Here is a 22,266-nt window from a genome sequence, read left to right as displayed (position 1 = left end):
AATTCAAAATATTTAGACACACTCACAACATGATGTCATATTAACTGGTCCCCAGTTTGCCATCAATATAGATTACAAATTACAAATATTGATTATTGATTATAACTATAGGCTATTGATTATAGATTATTGGTTATAAATATTGATTAAATATCAATATAGGTTATTGATTCTTATTAATTTCAAAATAATTACAATAATTGCTTGTCAGTCTTCCAATCATCTTCAAACTTTTAATTATTCATATTACTTACTGCCCTAAGAGAGATTCACGTGCTTCTTTTCTTAAATCAAACCGAAAAGAGGGAGTATGCAGGGATCTGTGGGAATGTACTAGTTGTACAGCAGGGACAACTAGTGTTTAACAAGTCGACTCACCAGATGCATGATTCCCTGTAGGGGGGGCACTTGGCAATGCTGTGGGGTTATTGACTGTGGATGATTGGTTGTTTTCTGTCCATAACTTTTTCAGGTGCCACTGCTATGCCTCCCGAATAAGAACAGCGGTGGGGTTCTTTCCATAGCCCTTTGATGGTGTGCTTTATACTTGTTGGGTATACATATAGCCATGAATGGTCAGGAAGATGATTTCTGCCTATATTTTACATTACTTAGACTGACATAGGATTCTCAGTCACAAAGACAGCTTTTTACACAGACAGCTCATTTTGGACATTAGAGCAGATTCAAAGCAGGCTGGTTGCCCTGGAGACAAATACATGAGGTCAATTTCCCAGGTGTTGTTTGTTGCTGTTTCAAGGTCAGGATAGAAGCAACTTTATTAGACATAACTTTATTGGTAATTGACTTTTTGCATGTAGTCACAGTCTCAGGCTCAAGGTTCAGCCAATTGTTTACTGTCTGAGATCCCCTCATCAACTTAGAGCTATGTGTATGGGTCAACGTGACATCACTAGCCTAAGAGAAACTATGTGACTTATCTTGTGTTATGAGAATTAGTAGGGCCCTGAAAATGTAACTTATAATTGTCCAGAGTTTGGTTGTGATCTATGTAGAGCTATGTGAGAGAAGTATGTGTGTGTGCTGAGTGAGAGATGAAGAAGCATGAGAGAAGTGTGTGTGTGTGTGTGTGTGTGTGTGTGTGTGTGTTGAGTGAGAGATGAAGAAGCATGAGAGAAGTTTGTGTGTGTGTGTGTGTGTGTGTGCGTGCGCGCGCTGTGTGAGAGATGAAGAAGCGTGAGAAGTGTGAGGGAGTGAGTGGGTGAAAGAGTGAATGAATAATCTAGAAGAAGTGTGTGTGAGTGAGTGTGAGAGCATTGTGTGAAAGTGCTGCTGCTACACAGAGGAGCTGTGCCTAGGATCTGTGTAAAGTGCTCTATAGTGAGGGAGCTGTGTAAATGAGATGTTTAGCTGTGGCTGTGTGGAGATTTCTAACTGTGTGGAGACAAGGAAGATGAAGCTGTGTAGAAAAGAGATGTAGAAGAGCAATGTATGCACAGCCATGTGAAAAGATGTATGTACATAAAGAATGTAACTGTGTGAAAATAGAGATTGCCAAGAAAGAGAGATTAAGTTGAAGCAAAAGAGAAGGTCACCATCAGAAAAGCATGTGCTTGTTCCTTTTTTGTTAGGTTACTAGCAGAAATTGTGTGTGTTTCCTTATTTTCCCCCCTCAGATAGGAAAAAGTCTAGCTCTCAGATAAGAATTTTTCCTAAGCCCTCACTGCCTTCATGGATTTTTTTTTTTTTTTTTTGCATACCCTGGAGGTAGCTGGAGGCTGATTCCTCAAGCTACTGATAGGTATCTTTTGGTCATTTGACTATGATGTGGGAGTATCTTTGGTCACCTGACTGTAATAGGATGTGGGAGTATCTTTGGTCATATGACTGTATTAGGATGTGGGAGTATCTCTGGTCATTTGACTATGATGTGGGAGTATCTTTGGTCATCTGACTGTAATAGGATGTGGGAGTATCTTTCGGTCATATGACTGTAATAGGATGTGGGAGTATCTCTGGTCATTTGACTATGATGTGGGAGTATCTTTGGTCATCTGACTGTAATAGGATGTGGGAGTATCTTTGGTCATATGACTGTAATAGGATGTGGGAGTATCTTTGGTCATATGACTGTAATAGGATGTGGGAGTATCTTTGGTCATATGACTGTAATAGGATGTGGGAGTATCTCTGGTCATTTGACTATGATGTGGGAGTATCTTTGGTCATCTGACTGTAATAGGATGTGGGAGTATCTTTGGTCATATGACTGTAATAGGATGTGGGAGTATCTTTGGTCATATGACTGTAATAGGATGTGGGAGTATCTTTCGGTCATATGACTGTAATAGGATGTGGGAGTATCTTTCGGTCATATGACTGTAATAGGATGTGGGAGTATCTTTGGTCATATGACTGTAATAGGATGTGGGAGTATCTTTCGGTCATATGACTGTAATAGGATGTGGGAGTATCTTTGGTCATCTGACTGTAATAGGATTTGGGAGTATCTTTGGTCATATGACTGTAATAGGATGTGGGAGTATCTTTGGTCATATGACTGTAATAGGATGTGGGAGTATCTTTCAGTTATATGACTGTAATAGGATGTGGGAGTATCTTTGGTCATATGACTGTAATAGGATGTGGGAGTATCTTTGGTCATATGACTGTAATAGGATGTGGGTATCTCTGGTCTGCTCCTGTTGGTGTTTTCTATGTCTCTTGCATCTGCACTAGTTTCTCTTCTCAAGAGTTGCCTTTTCTTTATGATTTTATTGGGATCTTTTCTGTTTCAGGCATATACTTCTCTGACCATACTTCATAGAATTTTTTTTTATCTTTCATAGTGTCCCATAGTTCTCCCATGTTCTATTAATTTGCTGTTGTTGTTTTTTAAATTATTATGGGTCTTGACTGAGTAATCCAATCCTTTTCCTTGTCTTTAAGCTATGATGTGTTCTCTGCATGATCCATTCTGCTTGTTAGGTTCTCCACTGAACTTTTTTTAAATTTGAGTTAGTGATTTTTTTTATTTGCAGAATAAGTTTGGCTTTCCTTCAACATTTCTATCCTTGAATTCTATATGTATATCTTGAATTGACTTCCTTATTTAATTAAACTGTTTATGTTTTCTTAGAGTATATTCATACCCTCTTTGAGCTCTTTGCTCATGCTCAATCCTCTGTCTGATGAGCTTCCATCTCAGATTGACATTCACTGGCAAAGGAAATAATAGTTTTCTCCAGTCTCACTGGGGATATTAACCAACTTAAGGACAGACCCTATGCCCAGCAGAAGACAGCCAGCACAAAGTGAACGCATGGTAATTTTTATAGACCTTTTCATCTCCTATCACTTTGGGCATTTATTGTCTTTTGTATACTATACTTTCCAATTTTGTGGGGTTTGTGTGTGTGTGTGTGTGTGTGTGTGTGTGTGTGTGTGTGTGTGTGTGTTCTCTGTGTGTTTCTTGTGCTTTCTCTTTTTCAGTTTTTTAATTTCTGGTTTGTTTGCCTGTTTGTTTTCTGGGGGCGGGGGAGGGAGAATGGAGTTGGTTAGGTGACGAGGTCAGAAGGATCAGAAAGGCATTGCAGCAGGGGAAACTGTGGTAAGAACATACTGTATAAAAAATTACTTAAAAGAAATTCTCTGTCTGGAAGTCATTCCAAATTGCTTTCATTATTGGTCTTTACTATAGAATTGCTAGTTTTTGGAGGAGACATGTAGGAGTTGGTTGACTTTTTATTTTATAAGTTTAAAATATTTATTTATTATTTATGCACATGTATATGTGCCTGAATATATAAGTGATGCATCCTGTGTGTGCAGGGCCAGTAGAGGACGGTTTTGAGACTAGGATGCTAGGAGCCAAACCTAGGTCCTGGGAACCAAACTCCTCCAAGTGCTTGAGCCACCTGGCTGCTCCCTTTGTGTTTTAAATTCCGGTCCTTTTCTTTTCCCAGTGCAGTGGCTCAGCATTTCCCTGGTGGTCTGCTGAGTCTCTTCCTGCTCCTGGCTTGTCTCTGCATCAGTTTATTATCAGGGTGGATAATTTCAGCATGGGATAATAATCACTAAATGATGCTGTGGGGGGAGGAGGTGTGGGAAAGTCTTTCCCTACAGGTCTCAAGACTCAATTGCAGCAGTGCCTTGACTTAAGTGCCTTGTCACTCTGCAGTCACCCAACTGATGCCTACTCTATACACACCTCTGTCCTAGGCAATACAGGGATCAGAGGAAAGACATGATGTTTGTCTCAGTAAACCTCAATTTCCACCTACAGCTAGTCAAGATTTCCAGAGGACATCCGCTGTGGGAAAAACCCAAACGACAGCAACAATCGCCTTAGGTCATTTATGACATCTGATGTTCTCAGGAAGCTGTGGTGGGAAAGGCTCTCTTACCTGGCTTGCAGCTCCAGGGTTCTCTCTTTCCCAGACACCTGGAAAGTGTGTGGATATTCTTCATTGTGAGTCTCCACAATTTTCATTCCATCAATGCCAACTCTGGTTCGAACTGTAAATTTTGAGCCCACCAAGCTGAATCTGGGCACACAATATAGTAACATGTTGTTGAACTGCAAAGAGACAGAATACAAATTAATAAACAGGAAGATAAAGAAAATAAATCTGAGTAATGTAACTCTGGACAGAAATGCCACTGAATTTTTTTAGAGTATATAACTTTCCTCTCTTTCTCTCCATTGTCTTGCTATGTAACCAGGATCGGTCTTGAACTACCAATCCTGTCTTAGAGTCCCAAGTGCTAGGGACATAGGCATATATTACTACACTTGAATGTTTTCTTATAATTCAATTAAATATTCATTGAACAAATACATAATAAATGACTAAAGAGTGACTGAACTGTGAGACAAATTAAACAACTTCAAATATTCAGATCTATCACACACAAAAAAACCCCTCATTTAGCATTTTTTTATAAAGTGGAACTTAAACCAAAGGATAAATGTAAGTAACCACTAGGCTGCAGGAGTCATACAAAGTATATCACATATCTGAGTACTTTCTTTCTCCATATAATGTACTTTACACTTTTTTCCTTCTTCCCAAATGATACATGAGAACTTAAGACTTCCCATGAGTTCCATTCTCATAGTATACTTTCCATTGCGATTCAAACTATCAGAAAAAAAAACAAAACACGTAGCATCAACAAACGCTATTGCTGCTGCTCTTGGTTGCACATTAGAACTTACATGGTGAGACCCTGTTGCTGAATACATCACACATTCTGGATGCAAAGTGTAGAGAAGTTGAACACTTATCTGGAAGCTTCCTCCTCAATGGCTAGCTTCTATTAGTACTGGAAGGTACTATGTGTGTTGCTGAGGACAGAAGTTATCAATGCCTCATCCCCATGTGGACCATGTGAACTACAACACCAACCTGTTAGATAAGATGTGCCTACTATGCCAACAGTGGCAGGACTGATATGGGGGTAATCAAATGATTCCTGATTGGATTTGGATTCTATAAGAGGAAAATCTATCAAAAAACCCAAGCGGAACTTACTACTGTTGTGTTGTTAAGTGGACATGTTGTAAAGGTGCTTCCTAATTATTTATGTTTATAGACATAAACAAAGGCTACTTTCAGCCCTGATTTGAGACGCTTCTCTTTGCAGTAAATGCAGAGATTCATGCTCATTCAAAGTGCTGAAAATAAGTGACTGTTGAGAGGTCAACTGCAAAGAGACATCTGCATCTATCTCTTATGTCAAGGCCCAGAGAATACAAAAAAGAGGGAGAAAAGTATACGTAAGAGACAGAGGACCGAAGAGTGTGTAAGTTCTGTAAAACCCTGTCTTCTAGACACGACCTGCCACACTCATGAACTCATAGAAGCTCTGGATACCTGCATAAGACCTGCACAAAGATGGTACCTGCTAAAAACCTCATTGTCCCTGGGGAAAGGGGAGTCATTTTCTTCAGTTGTATAGTATTCTATACTCAAGTATATAATTCCCTACTCATACTTATCTAAACAATCCTAATCATTAGGTCACAAAAAAGAAAAAAAACGAGAGAGCAAGCATGTTGCTGAGGAGAGGTTGATTTTATAGGAGCATGTTAGGAGAGGGTAATAGGGACTGAATACGATCAAAATATACGATCTATGTGCATGGAATATTAAGAAGCTTTTTTAAAAACCAGAAACCACTATATTTGTTCCTGAGCTATCTTTCTGCATTCTATATTAGTGACTCTTTGAAGGACAGAAGAAAAGATAGCATATTTTCTAAAGTGTTAGTCACAGTCCCATAGGTCACACTGACCCTGGGGATATTCTTCTTTAAACAGAAGGCAGTAGTGTGGATGGGAGTGTGGTGTGTGTAGTAGCAACTCCTCTTTTACACAAAGTAGGAGAGTTATGTTAAAAATCACTAGTAGATATAAATTGCAGTGCTGATGGAATCCAACAGAAGGGTTAAGAAGTACAGGAGACTTGTTTTAATAACTATTAAGCATAATGTTTAAGGACATAACACAATTTTATATTATACACATTTTTCAAGTTACAAACTCAGTAAAGAATCTGAAGTTGCTTACTCCATCAGTAAATTGAAAATGAAAACTTTAAATCTGTTAATGTACAGGATTCGGAAGTGGATCTTGAACTCAGAATGAGCTATCAGGTTTCAAGGAAAGTCACATAACTGGCCAGATTGGCTAACTGTTGCTTGCTGGGGACTGGTGGAGCTGGGGTAGGTTCTGATAGGGGAATAACCTGGTAAAGAAAACCTCTGTCTAGCTTTATAGGCAGAACCATGGTGGAGTGGTTTGCTGTTCTTGCTCTCATGTACCTTTTATAGCATCCTCTACTGAGAAAGAGACCAGGAACACGTCAACATTCAAAATAGTCTCAAAAAATTAGGAATAAACCTAATTAAAATGATAAAAGAAACACACACACACACACACACACACACACACACACACACACCAAACAAAACAAAACCCCTTTAATCTCTAAAGAAAGAGATTGAGAAAATACTAGGAAATGGAAAGACTTCCCATGCTCATAGATTGGTAGAATTTTGAAAATGACCATTCAACCAAAAACAATCCACAGATTCCCCATGTCATTCTTTACAGAAATAGAAACTAAATTCTGAAATTCATATGGGACCACAAAAGACCTCATATAGCTTGAAATCCCAATTTCAAGGTATGTTACTGGTAGGAAACAGGCATATAGACAAAATGAACAAAATAGAATACCCAAATTTGAGCATGTATATCCACAGTCATTGGACAAAGATGTCAGAAACTCAGAGAGGAAAAGATAGCATCTTCAACAAGGGATGCTGGAAAAAGTAGATGTCAACATAGAAGAATGCAACCAGACCCATGCCTATCACCTGCATAAAAATCAAAAGACCTCAATGCGAACCTGAGTCAGTGAGAGTGCAGAAGAAAACAGACAGTACCCTACAAGTTATCTGTTCGAAAAAGACTGTCTGCACAAGACTTCTTTAGTGCAGGAATTAAGGCCAAGAATTGACAAATGGGACCTCATCAAGCTTATAAACTTCTGTGCAGCAAAGGGCAGAGCTGAGTTAAAAGGAAGCCCATAGAGTAGAAGGGACTCTCTGCCAGCTACACATCTGATAAAGGATTGGTATTCATACTACAGAAAGAACTGGAAAATGAAGAGTAAAGAAAACAAGTGACCCAACTTAAAAATGGATTATGGATACAAACAGAGTCCTGAAAAGAAGAAATACCTTAAACAGTGTTTTACTCCTTAGAATTAGGGACTCCACAATACTCCAGGCAAGATCAAGAAAATAAGGGCTGGCAAGCATGTACAGAGAGGGACCCTCCTTCATTACTGTTGGGACTACAACCTGTGCAGCCGCTATGGTTTGAAAGTCTTTTCAGTGTGAAAAGACTGACCACAGGTCCTGGCTCTCCACTCTGTCATATGTCCAAAAGAAGACTGACCACAGGCCCTGGCTCTCCACTCTGTCATATGTCCAAAAGAAGACTGACCACAGGCCCTGGCTCTCCACTCTGTCATATATCCAAAAGAATCAACATTTTATTCCATAGATAAGTTTTACTCTATCCACAATAGCTAGGCAACAACCTATCTGTCCTCCAGGTGATGAAGGGATGATGAGAATATGGTACATATACATAGTGGAATTCTATTCAGCTGTAAAGAGAAAATGAAATAAAGAAATCTGAAGGTAAATGAATGGAAATAGAATATATTATACTGGGTTAAGTGGCCTAGATCCAGCAAGACAGATGTCACGTTTTAATACTTGTGTGTATTCTAGATCTGAATCTTCAGCTGTGAGTATGTAACCTGGGTATCCACAGAAACCAAGAAAGTAACAGGGGCCAAGGTGGGAGGAAGGACTAAGATCCGCAATCAACACGTACAGGCAGGCAGACACTGATGCTGAGAATTCCGTCCAGTATAAGCAGTTCTTTCTATTCCATATATTTGATGATTTGACATCTTCACACCGTACTGACACTAAAGGGACCACTCAGTCCACTGCTAAATGTGAATCCACCTTCCCATTTAGCCTACTAGACCAGAGGCAATTTTCAAATATTGTTTATTTACCTGCGCTACCATCCCTTACCCTCATCACCTGAGGGCCAGTACTGGACAGTGAACCCTGTGCTTCAGATCCCACTGAAATTGCTCAAACCAGGGATTCTAAGCCATTTACTGGGTCCTTCTGCTTTCCCTTGTGAACTACTAGGGCTCTTGCCCACTTTTGATGCTTGTCCTCTGCCTCTTCGCTGGTTCTAGGAGCTTCTCTGTTGCTTCTCTCCATGGTACATGGCTCCTCCTCTTGGGATCAGTGTTTTCAACAGCAATCATATTCTCACCCAAACAATAATGAAACCTACATTTTGTAATGGACTTCTAAATAGAACCTGGAGCCCTGGTATGCTCTTGTTCCCTATTTTGCTACATATAAAACTATAACCTAGGAAAAACAAAGTTTTTATAGTGAATTTGGACAATATCTAAAATTATTATTGAGTGACTGGTCCAGAAAAATATCTCCAATACTGTAATAGTGGTATTTTTATCTTGGAGGTAGCCAACAACTGTCTAACTGGACTCAAGACCCACTTGATAGGAGAGAATTTATACTTGGAACTGTGAACCCAGCCAACTACTTGTAGCTGGAGAGGTCATAGCCCCGAGAAGACTCTACTACTGTCATTTTCATAAACAATATAATTTCTAAATGCATACTAAACAATTAGCTTTATACCCACAAATAAATGTGGCTCTTGTCCCTCATCAAAGAAGTTTCTTTTTTTCAAAAGGTGGAGTCTATTACAGAGATCTACAACTCCTCAAAATATAGAGAATAAGGGCCTGTGGGGTGCTCAAGCCCAAAGGATACATTTACACCATCAGCCACAGAGGACATTGTAGAAGAGATGCAGGAAAGATTGTAAGAGGCAAAGGACCAGGAGGCCTGCTATTAGATATTGTCTTTACAGGGAAGCTACACTCATGAAGTCTCAACAATATGGCTACTTAAACAAGACTTGCATAATGACAAAGTCAGTTTATGTGACAATGTGGATAGGAGAAATTTTACAAGGTTCCATCCTTGATGAAGAGCTCCTGACAATCAATGGCTGCTGAGAGACAGAAAATCAGTTTTCTTCAGGGACAAGCTCCCTGATAGGTTGGCCAATCTCCAAAGGTCAATCCTAAACACATGTACATGACAGGACCATTTCATTGCTTAGAATATACCACACTTTGCTTTGTGTGGATATCTGTTTAAGTTTTTGAGCTAACAATCTTAGAATTCAAATAGTTGGGTAGTGTGGTAACAAAATGTTCTTTAAAAAAAAGAGAGAAAAACAAAAACTGTGAGTCTGCTGAGATGGCTCAGCAGGAAAAGAAGCTTGACACCAAGCCTGACCCCTGAGCTCCAGCCCCAGAACCCACAGGGTACAAGGAGAGAATGCTCCTGCATGCTTTCCTCTAACCTCTGCACATACCATGGTGTGGGTACACACACACATACACATATGCACATTCACCCCACCCCCTTCACCCCCTATACTCACCCACATACTCACTCACCCATTCATCCCACTCACTTACACACTCACCCCCTACATACTCACACACTCACCCCCACACATTCACCCCACACATTCACTCATCCACTCATGCCCACACACTCACTCCACACATAATCACTCACTCATGCTCATACATACTCATCCACTTGGCCTACACACTCACCCCCATACACACCCACTCACCCTACACTCACTCCCACACTCACCCCTATACTCTCACACTCCCACACTCACCTCCTACACACTCATCTAGATACTCAATTACTCACACACACACTTACCCACACACTCACTCGCACACTTAAACATGCACATATTCACACATACTAACACACAAATATTCCTACACAAATAAATATATGTAATAAAACATTAAAAACACTGTGGGATATTAAAAATTCCTCCTATGACAATTAATCCCTATAATTTTTTTCAAAGAAAGATGGAAATAATCTAGAATTTCTCAGGTCTTGAAGACAACTCATTATAGATGCTAAAATGATGCTTGACAGCAAGAAAATGAGCCACTAGACAGGCTAATTACACACTTATCTCAACAATAATCATAATATATAACATTTGCTGAGTTATTATTCAATGTTAGTTTATTATCTGTTAGCCATTTTTATGATCTGTTTCATCTTTTTAGGTATAGAGAGAAACAGAGTTCATCTTAGTGACAAAGAATAAAGGTAATGTGGACAGAAACTGAACAAGATAACTGGTCCTTGTATCTCCCCATCTGAGTGAGTCCTTGATGAACTGTCCTTCTCAGGATGCTAAGGAAGGGACAGAAGCTGACTGTGCCAAGGAAGGGGCACATGCACTTCCTTCTCCAGATAGACTGGTGACTGTGGAGGGATGGGGGACAATTGTCACAGGAAATAGTTTGGCAACGAACTGGTCAAACATGATATAATAATACCCATCAGCCTATAAGAACAAAAGGAAAGATAAAACCAAAATCAAGCAAAGGAGGATTTCAGAAATGGAATCATGCCCAAGTGTGCTCTATGGACTACAGTCACAGGAAGGCTACCTTGTCTCCAGGATGCATTACCTGCAGGTGATCAGCTCACAAGTGTAAGAGATACTCTCGCGGAGAATCCCACCAGTGTGGACTAAAGCAGGCGTGACGTGATTACTCTGGAGGTGAGCAACTGTGCCACTTCATGTACAGGAATTTCAGCGAACTGTCGGTGTGCAACTGGCTGACACCATCGAACTTACCAAGAAGAGGTAGCGTTCTTGTGCTGATGTGTTCCGAGCTGCTAGTTTGAGGATTTGTCCTTCTTTTATTAGTTCATTTGAGGGATTTACAATGTCTTCTTCTTCTCCCAACATCTCATAAATCTCTAAGAGTTTCTTCAGGTTCTCCTGGGAAATTAAAACAAAACACAGCAAGATCAAATATAAGGTAATTTAAATTTAACTAAGATCTATGTAATTTAATAGATATTGAGAGTAAGTTTACATTTTGGTATAAAATACATTAATAAGGTGAATCCTAAAAAAAAGAGGGGAATGGATTAGAAAGTTGGTAAACATTCTTTTCTGCTCACCTTTATCTGTTCATTTTGGTCAAAAATCTATACCAGTCAGAGTCTATGTTACAGACTGCTGTTTAGCCAGAAGGTTCCCAGTCTTCTGAAAGCCACTTACCATTTTCCTTATTGCACTATTGGAATGGCTTGCTGCTGTAGATATAATTTCAAGTGATTCTAAGTGGGAAAAAGAAAAGTAAATAAATGTTTTGTCCATCCTGTGCTACTACAGAAACATAGAGATCAAAGACGATGGAAATCTCTAATATGCAGTTTCCACAAGTTATTTGTTAGCAGTTTATCTCCAATTACAGGATATTTACTTCCAAAATGATATATATAATTTAGTATATAATAGGGCTTAGAAATGAACTTGCATTTACAGTGTGCACTACCAGGTTTGAAGTACTTTGCCAATCAGTCTATCTGTTGTGGCTCAAAAATAGCAAATAGAAATTTCCAGGAAAAAAAAATTCCTAAGTTTAAATTTTATTATAGCACACAGTTAAAATTATTCTATTTTACAAAATATTTTTAATATTTAATTTTAAATCTATAATTTAAAAATTAAACTGTATCATAGATATATGTAGGAGACAATATTGCTGTATGTAAAGTTTGGTACTAGTAACAATTAAAGGAATACACAGAACATTTTGGAAAGTAGCTCCTGAGGAACTTGTCTACTAGTTGGTGAGTTCTTTCATTTCCTTTTGCCACATGATAGAAATAAGGAAGTGATATGACTTATTCCTAGATCATATGACTCAAACTTCTGATGCTATAGTTTGCCTACTAAACATAAACAGCTTTCTTTGGAAAGCACGGCAGTCTGATTCGGTTAGAGTCTGAGGGCTCGGCCTGACAGTGTTGGGAGGAAAAGGAAAGGGTGGAGTGTGGTGTGCCCAGGAGCACAACCCATGCCCCCATATCACTACCCTGTAACCTACAAGCCCTACTCCAGCCTGCAAGCCCAACCATCCCCTGAGACTACAGCTGCTCCCTGAGACACAGACTCCACCAGCTCAGATAAGACCAAGAGCTCTGATTAGATCAAGAGCTCCCATTGGACCAAGAGTGCTGATTGGACCAAAAGAGGCTCCCCCAGACATGACATCATTTGTATGAAGTGGAGGAAGAAATAGGTAGATGCCAATGCAAAAATACATTCATCAACACAAAGAGCAATATGGCACCACCAGAACCTAGTGGTTCTACATCAGTAAGACCTGAACATCCTAACGCAGAAGAAATTGACTTTAAAAATGACTTTAAGAAGATGATAGAGGCCTTTAAAGGGGAAATGAAAACTTCCCTTAAAGAAATCAAGGAAAAGGCAAACAAAAAATTGGAAGAAATCAATCCCTTTTAAAAAGCCAAGAAAACTAAGAAAAAGCAATCAAACAAGTGAAGGAAACAGTTTGAGACTTGAAAACTGAAACAGAGGAAATGAAGACACAAACTGAGGGAATGCTGGAAATGGAAAATATGAGTAAATGAACAGAAACTACAAATGCAAGCATAAACAACAGAATGCAAGAGATGGAAGAGACTCTCTAGTGCAGAGGATACAATAGAGGAACTAGATTCATCAGTCAAAGAAAACATTAAAGCCAAAAAAGTCATAACACAAAATGTCTAGGAAATTTGGGACACCATGAAAAGACCAAACTTAAGAATAATAAGGATAGAAGAAGAAGAAGAATAGCTCAAAGGCACAGAGAATATATTCAACAAAGTCATAGAGAAAAATTTTCCCAACCTAAAGAAGGAAATGCCTATGAAGATACAAGAAGCTTACAGAACACCAAATGGACTGGACCTCCCCCCCAAAAAAGTCCTCTTGCCACATAATAATCAAACCACTAAACATACAGAATAAAGAAAAAATATTAAGAGCTGCAGAGGAAAAAGGCCAAGTAACATATAAAGGCAGATCTGTAAGAATAACACCTGACTTCTTAATGGAGACCCTGAAAGCCAGAAGGTCCTGGACAGATGTTATGCAGACACTAAGAGACCATGAATGCTAATCCATACTATTATACCCAGCAAAACTCTGAATTATCATTGATAGAGTAAACAAACTATTCCATGATAAAAACCAGATTTAAAAAATACCTATCCACAAATCCAGCCCTATAGAAAGCACTAGAAGGAAAATTCCAACCTAAGGAAGTTAAGATATACCCATGAAAACACAGGCAATAGATAATCCCACACCAACAAATACCAAAGAAGGGAAACACACAACACTGCCACCAAGAAATAACAGGAATTAACAATCACTGGCCATTAATATCCCTTAATATCAATGTGTGGTGATATTGTGTTCCCCAATATATTGTGCATCCTATTAAACTTATCTGGGGTCAGAGAACAGAACAGCCACTAGATATAGAGTCCAGAAAATGGTGGCACACACACACACCTTTAATCCTAGCATTCAGGAAGCAGAAATCTGTCTGGATCTCTGAGTTCAAAGCCACACTGGAAACAGCCAGGCATGGTGACTCATGCCTTTAATCCCAGGAAGTGATGGCAGGAAGCAGAAAGGTATATAAGGTGTGAGGACCAGGAACTAGAGTCTGGTTAAGCTTTTAGGATTTTGAGCAGCAGTTCTGCTGAGATCCAGTTTAAGGAAACAAGATCAGCTGAGGAATTGGTGAGGTGAGGTTAGCTGTGACTGGTTCTGTTTCTCTGATCTCTCAGCGTTCACCCCAATACCTAGTTCTGGGTTTGTTTTTATTAATAAGACCTTCTAACAATTCGTGCTACATCAATGGACTCAATTTGTCTATAAAAAGACACAGGCTAACAGAATGGATATGAAAACAGGATCAGTCCTTCTGCTGCATACAAGAAACACACCTCAACTTCAAAAATAGACACTACCTCAGAATAAAAGGCTGGGAAAAGACTTTCCAATCAAATGGACCCAAGAAGCATGCTGGTGTAGTTATCCTGATATCTAACAAAATGAACTTCAAACTAAAATCAATCAAAAGAGACCGGGAAGGACATTACATATTCATCACAGGAAAAACCCACCAAGATGAAGTCTCAATTCTGAACATTTATGCCCCAAATACAAGGGCACCCACATTTGTAAAAACAAAACAAAACAAAACAAAACAAAAAACAACAACAACAACAACAAAAAACAATAAAGCTTAAATCACACATCAAACCCCATACACTAGTAGTGGGAGACTTCACCCCACTTTCACCAATGGACAGGTCTGCCAGACAGAAACTTAACAGAGAAATAAGGGTAGGGGATGAGGGATGAGAACATAAGGGAATAGGATGGTCGAGCTAGAACAGGGACAGAGTGGGAGAGCAATGAAAGAGATACCATGATAGAGGGAAACATCATGGGGATAGGGAGAAACAGGGTGCTAGGGAAGTTCCCACGAATCTACAAGTATGACCCCACCTTAAGACTACTAGAAATAGTGGAGAGGGTACCTGAACTGGCTTACTCCGGTAATCAGATTAGTAAATACCCTAATTGTCATCATAGAGCCTTCATCCAGTAACTGATGGAAGCAGATGCAGAGATCCACAGCCAAGCACCAGGCCCAGCTCCAGGAGTCCAGTTGAAGAGAGAGAAGAGGGATTTTATGGGCAAGGGGCATCAAGATCATGATGGGGAAATGTACAGAGATAGATAACCAAACCAAACTAGTGGAAACTCATGAACTGTGGACCAATAACTGTGGAGCTTTGATGGGACTGGACTAGACCCTCTCCATAAGCAGATAGTTGTGTAGCTTGACCTGCTTAAGGGGCCCCCTGGCAGTGGGATCAGGAGTCGTTCCTGGTGCATGAGAGGGCTTTTTGGAGCCCAGTGCTTATGGTGGGACACCTTACACAGCCTTGGTGCAGGGGGAGGGGCTTGGACTTGCCTCAACTGAAAGGACCAGGCTCTGCTGACTCCCCACGGGAGGCCTTGCCTTGGAGAAGTAGAAATTGGAGGTGGGTTGGGGGGAAAGGCTAGGGGTCAGCACGGGAGGAGGAAGGAGAGGGGGATCTGTGGTTGTTATTCAAAATGAAGAGAAAATTTCTTAATAATAAAAAAATGAACCTTTAGATATAGAATGTTGAAGTAGTGCTATACACAGGGTTTGAATTATGCACTTGGTGCATAATTCCTGGTGGCCATGGCTTGGCAGCTCCACACAAGGATCATCACATCTCTCTATAAGAAATGTCCCTTCCTAGAGGGCTGGTCTGAACCCTGGGGAGAATGGCTGAGGATGGATCCACAGTCCTACTGAGAATGAGCCTGGCTTGGCTCAGTGTATTTTCTGCTTCTGGAGCTGGAAAGCTGGGGAGCCGGATGACAACCCACAGAGGAACCAAAAAACCATTCATCTGGGTGCACACTCCTGAAGGTCAAGAAGCAATCTTTAGAATTAACCCTCAGTATTTTTGAACCAGACAAGGAAAGCACCAAGAAAAAAACTGCAATGGAAACCAACAGCAAGCAGAAAGAACATGAAGAACGTTTGCAGAAAGTCTGCCAGGCTGGCCGTAGCGTGGCTGCCCTGGGGTGAGCCTTCACTGAGGCAACCTGGTTGCAAGTGACATGCCACTACCAAGCTCTGTCCCCACTTCCCCCAGTATTTCTGTAACGATATTCTCTAACAATATCTTAGGGAGGGATAATGCCAGTATTTCAAAAGTGGATAGTTAACAATTTTTGTTTTCATTTGAAAGTGTCCCCAGCCTGTGCGGCTGGTGCTGTAAATACAGCTTCCAATCCCTTTGTGGCTTTGCCGTGTCGAGTCCTGCACTTAATGGTCAAGAGGAGTGAGGGAGGCAATGTCCTTATGGCAGGATCTAACTTGAAGGGTTTGTCTGCATCCTGACGCTCTGAGCAGGTGATGTGCTCCATGCACTGTGACCTGGTTGATTTATAGGTTGAGCTCTGAAGATCCCCTTGTGTTTTAAAATGTGACTCGTCGTAAGGCAGGGAAGAGGATACGGCCACTTAAAAAGAAGAAGAGCATTTTTACGTGTTTCAGGACCATGTGAGTACAGGAAGCTCTGTGTGTGATGTACAAAATCCAGGCTGGAGTAAAGCGAAATGGCGAAGGCTGGGGCGACGGCCAAGAGAAGGGAAGGAAGAGCTGTAAGACACACTTTCGGTTCACCAGAAGCTCGGCACTGACACCCAGCACTCTGGGGGAAAACCAGAGCGTGGCCCGTAAGCATGGGCCAGAAACTATCACAAGTCAGACTATACAGACTTCAGAAGGAGCGAAGAGTGAGAGATGTTTCTGTGGTCACTAAGTCATATGGGAAAACACACTAGAGATGGCCTGTGCTCTAGATGGGACTTGGATCCTCACCTCAGAATAACGCTGGCTTAAGAAAAGTCAAAAACATGCAGGAAGAGCATGTTTTAAAGACTATACTATATTATTAGCACTGGCCAAATATTGAACCATGACTATTTCTTAATTTCTACTCATCCCTTTAATTTTTTAGAGGTTTTAAAAAAAACATATTAAAGGGGAGGTAAAACATGGCTTTTTTGTCTGTTTGTTTGGTTTAGTTAGACAGGGCCTCATTATTTAGCCCTGGCTAGCCTAGAACTCACAGAGATCCACCTGCCTCTGCCTCTGTAGCACTGAGATTTAAAGCCACTACATATTTTGCACCATGTACATATTAGAATGTGATATGCAAATCTCTGAGCTCAATCTCTAATATCACAAAATTTTTAAACTGCATGAGAAGCTAAAGAATTAATGAAACTCACTACTTAGTCTTAAAAATTCTTCATTCTAATCTAATGAAATAATTAAGATGACCAGCACAATTGGAATAAAGTTTTTTTGGAGGAAAATGTTACTAGACAATAAAGCACCTCATGTCCTGTGTGTCTCAGGAGTAAGGCTAACAGTCATATTTACACAGTAATTGTCTTTGCTTTCTTGGTAGGCACCAGCAGCACCCATGAGAAGGTAACTACATCACTACTCCAAACACCTCTAAGCCTATGGTTTTAGATCTCACAGTTAGTGATTGACATGTATCCAGAATGGGAAGCACGATTGCATTTCTCTAAGCCATTGTGATCCTGACTTAAAGTGGCTTGCTTCATTAAGGTGCTGACAATGATGTCCAGTGTGATGATGTAAGACACATCACTGGAACCAGAGGGCTGTTTGGCTATATCATTCTGCTGCTGTTGAGGGAGAATAAAACCATTTACTTTTCGCATCATTCCAGTCTGGGGACTCAGGGGACAGCTTCTTCAGGTAGTCCTTAAGGAGCATCTCATAGCGAGGGATCCGCTGAATAGGCTCCAGCATGTGATGCTGCAGGGTTAAGCTTCCACAGATCTTCTGTTTCTGTAATCAGCAAGATTTTTATTTTTAAATATTTTAATTACATTTATTTATTCATTGTATGTGCATGTGAGTATGGAGGTCAGAGGACAATCTGCAGTTCTCTCTTTGTACCATATGGGTCTGGGGAACAAAGTCAGGCCATCAGGCTTGGTGGCAAGTCACTCACTGAGCCCTATAATCATGGTTTTTAAAGGAATATTTAAAAATTAAGTTAACCAATATAAAACCACAATGTAATAAAGAACTTTCACCAAGGGCAGTATTTTCTATCAAATATAGTGCATTACACATCTGGGGTGCTTGGGGAAGTGCAGGTTTCTGAGTGCCCACCCTCACCCCAGTCTATGAAATCCAATGCTGGGAGAAGCCAGAGACTATGCATTTAAGATATCCCATCATATCGCTGCCCATATGACACAGAGATACTGAACTTCCCTTCAACGTCACCTTCCATTCTGACTACTCCAAGGTTGTTTGCCAAGGACAATGACCTCTTCCTATCCCTCTGTCTCTCTTTGGGACTCACCAGAACCTTAAGCCTGGGACCCTTTAGCCTGCCCACTTGACACAGAGACACAGGTAGGCTACCTGCACTCAGGTTCACAGCCCTACTCCAGTCTGATAAGCCCAGGACTGCCTGCCAGAGTGCTCATCTCCTCTGGCCTGTCTCTCTCCCTTTGGGACTTATAAGTTCTCAGCCTGCTCTCCACATGGGACTCTGTAGCCAGCATATATGGCTAGAAGACCCAGGCTACTTCCTCCTTTCTGCCAGCTGCCTGACTGGAACCTTCCAGTTGCCATATCAAGTCTTGAGACCCAGGAACAGTCTATATTACCAGGGGACCTTGTTACAGGATCCTTGTTCCCAAACCACTAAAGGGACCAGACTATACCTGATAAACAGAGACCTGGGATAGAAGAATGTAGCCCTAACTACTAGACAAATAGAAGAAAATGACACCTCAACTCCGCCATAAACATTATAAATATCCCCAAAGAAAGAAGAAAGGTGATTTGAACAAAAAGAAAAAAAATTCAACCAACAAACTAACTCTAGATGCACAAATCTCAATACATAAATGAAAACAATAATAACCTCCCCACACACAACCAAAAAAAAAATCAAAAAACAAAATAATACATCTCCTTCCCCAAATATAAATCTCATAATAATGACCCTGTTACAAAGTCAGGGAAGAACTTTCAAAGAATTCAAAAGAATGATTACAATTATGATCAAACAACTTAAAAAAGATAAGGACAAAGAGATGAATGTAATAAAAAAGTAAATCCAAAACATGAAAGTAGTTTGAATTTTTAAAGAAAACTGAACTGAAATGATACTGAAAATGAAAAACTCTTGGAGTTTATTTTGGCTTGATTTCAGAAGGTTAAGCAAAGAGGTGTGGTGGCTAGAAATTAAAGTAACCAAAAGCCTGAAGCAGAGGGGACTAACTGGAAGCATGGTGAAACTACAGTTCCTGTGACATACTTCTTCCAGTAAGGCTAGACCACCTAGACCATCCCCAAACAGAGCCACCAACTAGGAACCCAGTGTTGAAATACATGAAATCTGGGAGACACTCTTCATTCTAACTATCACAAATATTAAAATACTGAATGAAGAAAAGTCATTGAAAGGTGGAAGAGAGAAAGATGAAGTCACTTATAAGAATAGGCCTATGAGAACAAACCTGATTATCTGGCAGAAATCTTTGAATCCAGAACACATCTGGAAAGACCACAACTGCTAACCATGGTTGTTAAAATTTAGATGAAGTGAAAACTTTCCATAATGAAAACAGATTAAAAGAACTTATGACTAGTAATATCATAATACAGAGGCTACTAGAAGGAATATATCAATCTGAAAGAAGTATGAACATGTCCAAGGGAACATGCCAAGTCAAGCAATCAAAAGAGATCCATGAAAACATTACTAAGTCAATAAAACGACAGGAATTAATACACACTATTCAACAATTACTTTGAATATTAATGGTCCAAATTCCTCAATAAAAAGATCCAGATTAAAAGATTGGATCAGAAAGTGGTCCATTCTTTTGCTACTTCTCAGATACATAACTCATTGTCAATAAGACACAACCTTAGGGTAAAGGATGGAAAAACATATCCCAGCAGATTACACGAAGAAACAGCAGGCATAGATAGTCTAATATCAACAAAATAAACTTCAAAGCAAAACTAGTCAGAAGGGAGAGGGAGGAACACTTCATACTCCTAAAAAAATACATCAGTAAAATATTATAGTGGTAAATATATACTCACCCAACACAGGGGCACCTGATTTAAAAAAGAAACACTGTTAAAATGAAAACCACAGACTGACACAACACAGTGACAGTCATTGACTTCAACACTCCACTCTCAGCAATACAGCCAACATCTTGTTAAATGGAGAAAAACTCAAAGCGTTTCCACTAAAATCAGGAACAAGAAAAAGATGTCCCTTCTCCCCATCCTGTTCAATACAGTACTTGAAGTCTTAGCTAGTTCAACAATACAAGTGAAGGAGATCCTGTTGTGGATATCACTCTGTATAAATAAAACACTGATTGGCCAGCACCCAGACAGGAAGTATAGGTGGGACTAACAGAGAGGAGAATTGAGGGAACAGGAAGGGAAGGGGGAGACTGCCTGTAGCTGCCACCAGGACAAGGAAGATGTAAGGTACCAGTAAGCCACGAGCCATGTGGCGAAGTGTAGATTAATAGAAATGGGCTAAATATAAGAGTAAGAGCTAGATAATGATAGGCCTGAGCTAGTGGCCAAGCAGTTTAAATAATATAAGAGTCAGTGTGTTTATTTTATAATTGGGCTCTGGGACTGGCGGGGCTTGGCGGGAGCTGGAGAGAAATTCTCCAGCTACAAGATCCATTTGGAAAGGGATAAGTTAAATTATCACTATTTGCAGATAATATGATTCTATATACAAAGACCTTAAAGACTCCATCAGAAAATTCCACATATCTGATAAACACATTCAGCAAAGTAGCAGGACACAAAATCAATACACAGAAATCAGTAGCCTTCCTAAAAACAAATAATATCTTAAGGCACTGAACAAGAAACTAAAGATACCAGAAGATATAAAGACCTCCCATGTTCATGAATTGGTAAGATTCATATTGTGAAAATGGATATTCTAAAAAGTAATCTAAAGATTCAGTATAATCAAAATTCCAAACAACTAGTTACAGAAAATGAAAAAGCAAACAAACCAATCTTGTGTTTCATATGGAAATATAAATGATAAGCCCAGTCAAAACAATCCTGAAAAATAAAATCTGCTGGAGGTATCACCATTCTAGATTTCAAGTTATACTTCAGAACTATAGTAATAAAAGGATCATGGTGTTGGTATAAAAACAAAATCATTGATCAATGGGATAGCTTGTGGACTCACAGATAAGCCCACATTCCTTCAGCCATCTGAATTTTGACAAAGAGGTCAACAATATACATAGAAGAAAAAACAGCATCTTCAAAGACTGATGTTCTTTAAACTGGCTACAGGAGACCCTCAACCTGCACAAAACTCAGCTTCATGTGGATCAAAGATATCAGCATAAGACCTGAAACCTGAATCTTCAGAGGAGAGAATAGGTATTATGTTTGAACTCATTGGCGCAGGAAAGGGCCTTCTGAACAGGACCTGGACAGCATAGACATTAAGACCAACAATTAATAAATGGAATCTCATGAAACTAAAAGGCTTCTGCACAGCAGAGGATACAATCATTCAATTGAAGAGGCAGCCTGCAGAATGGCAGAAAATATTTATATTTGATAAGCTAGACTATACAAAGAATTAAAAAAAACCCCTAAACAACCCAACTAAAAATGGGGTATGATACTAAATAACGATTTCTCAAAAGATGAAATACAAATGGCTAAGTTAGATTAACAAACAATCAAAAAGTTCTACATTCTTAGCCAATCAGAGAAATGAAAATCAAAGCTACCTTGAGATTTCCTCTTATTTTAGTCTAAATGGCTAAGATTCAAAAGTAGATGATGAAATTCAAAAATACATCGTGACAAATGGTTTGCATGATGAGAGGAAAATGGAACACTACCACTGCTGAAAGAGTGCAAACGCTGCGGCCACCGTGGAAACCAGTGGGGAGGTAATCCAAGACCCAGAAACAGACCTACCACATGATCCAGTATATCACTCCTGGGCATTAACCCAAAGGATTCTTACAACAGAGATACCTGCTCATTACAGCAGACATGTCCATCAACTGATGAATGAATA

The 22,266-nt window shown here is 39.8% G+C and overlaps 1 protein-coding gene across 8 annotated transcripts in view; it reads right to left on the bottom strand.

Annotated features, from left to right (window-relative positions):
• Positions 1–22,266, bottom strand: part of Fgd4 (FYVE, RhoGEF and PH domain containing 4) — a 201,445-nt gene that overhangs the window by 23,800 nt on the left and 155,379 nt on the right. For all 8 annotated transcript variants that reach the window (XM_028894705.2, XM_028894700.2, XM_037209958.1 and 5 more), the window contains 4 exons: positions 17,846–17,984; positions 11,735–11,793; positions 11,303–11,449; positions 4,368–4,540 (listed from right to left, as the gene is read on the bottom strand). In XM_028894705.2, the coding sequence (XP_028750538.1) occupies positions 4,368–4,540; positions 11,303–11,449; positions 11,735–11,793; positions 17,846–17,984 (518 nt within the window). The remainder of the gene's footprint in view (positions 1–4,367; positions 4,541–11,302; positions 11,450–11,734; positions 11,794–17,845; positions 17,985–22,266) is intronic.

The sequence above is a fragment of the Peromyscus leucopus genome, chromosome 12 (assembly GCF_004664715.2).
Source record: "Peromyscus leucopus breed LL Stock chromosome 12, UCI_PerLeu_2.1, whole genome shotgun sequence".
Lineage (NCBI taxonomy): Eukaryota > Metazoa > Chordata > Mammalia > Rodentia > Cricetidae > Peromyscus > Peromyscus leucopus.
Note: the sequence above shows the minus strand (reverse complement) of the source record. Positions and strands in the feature narration are given on the sequence as shown.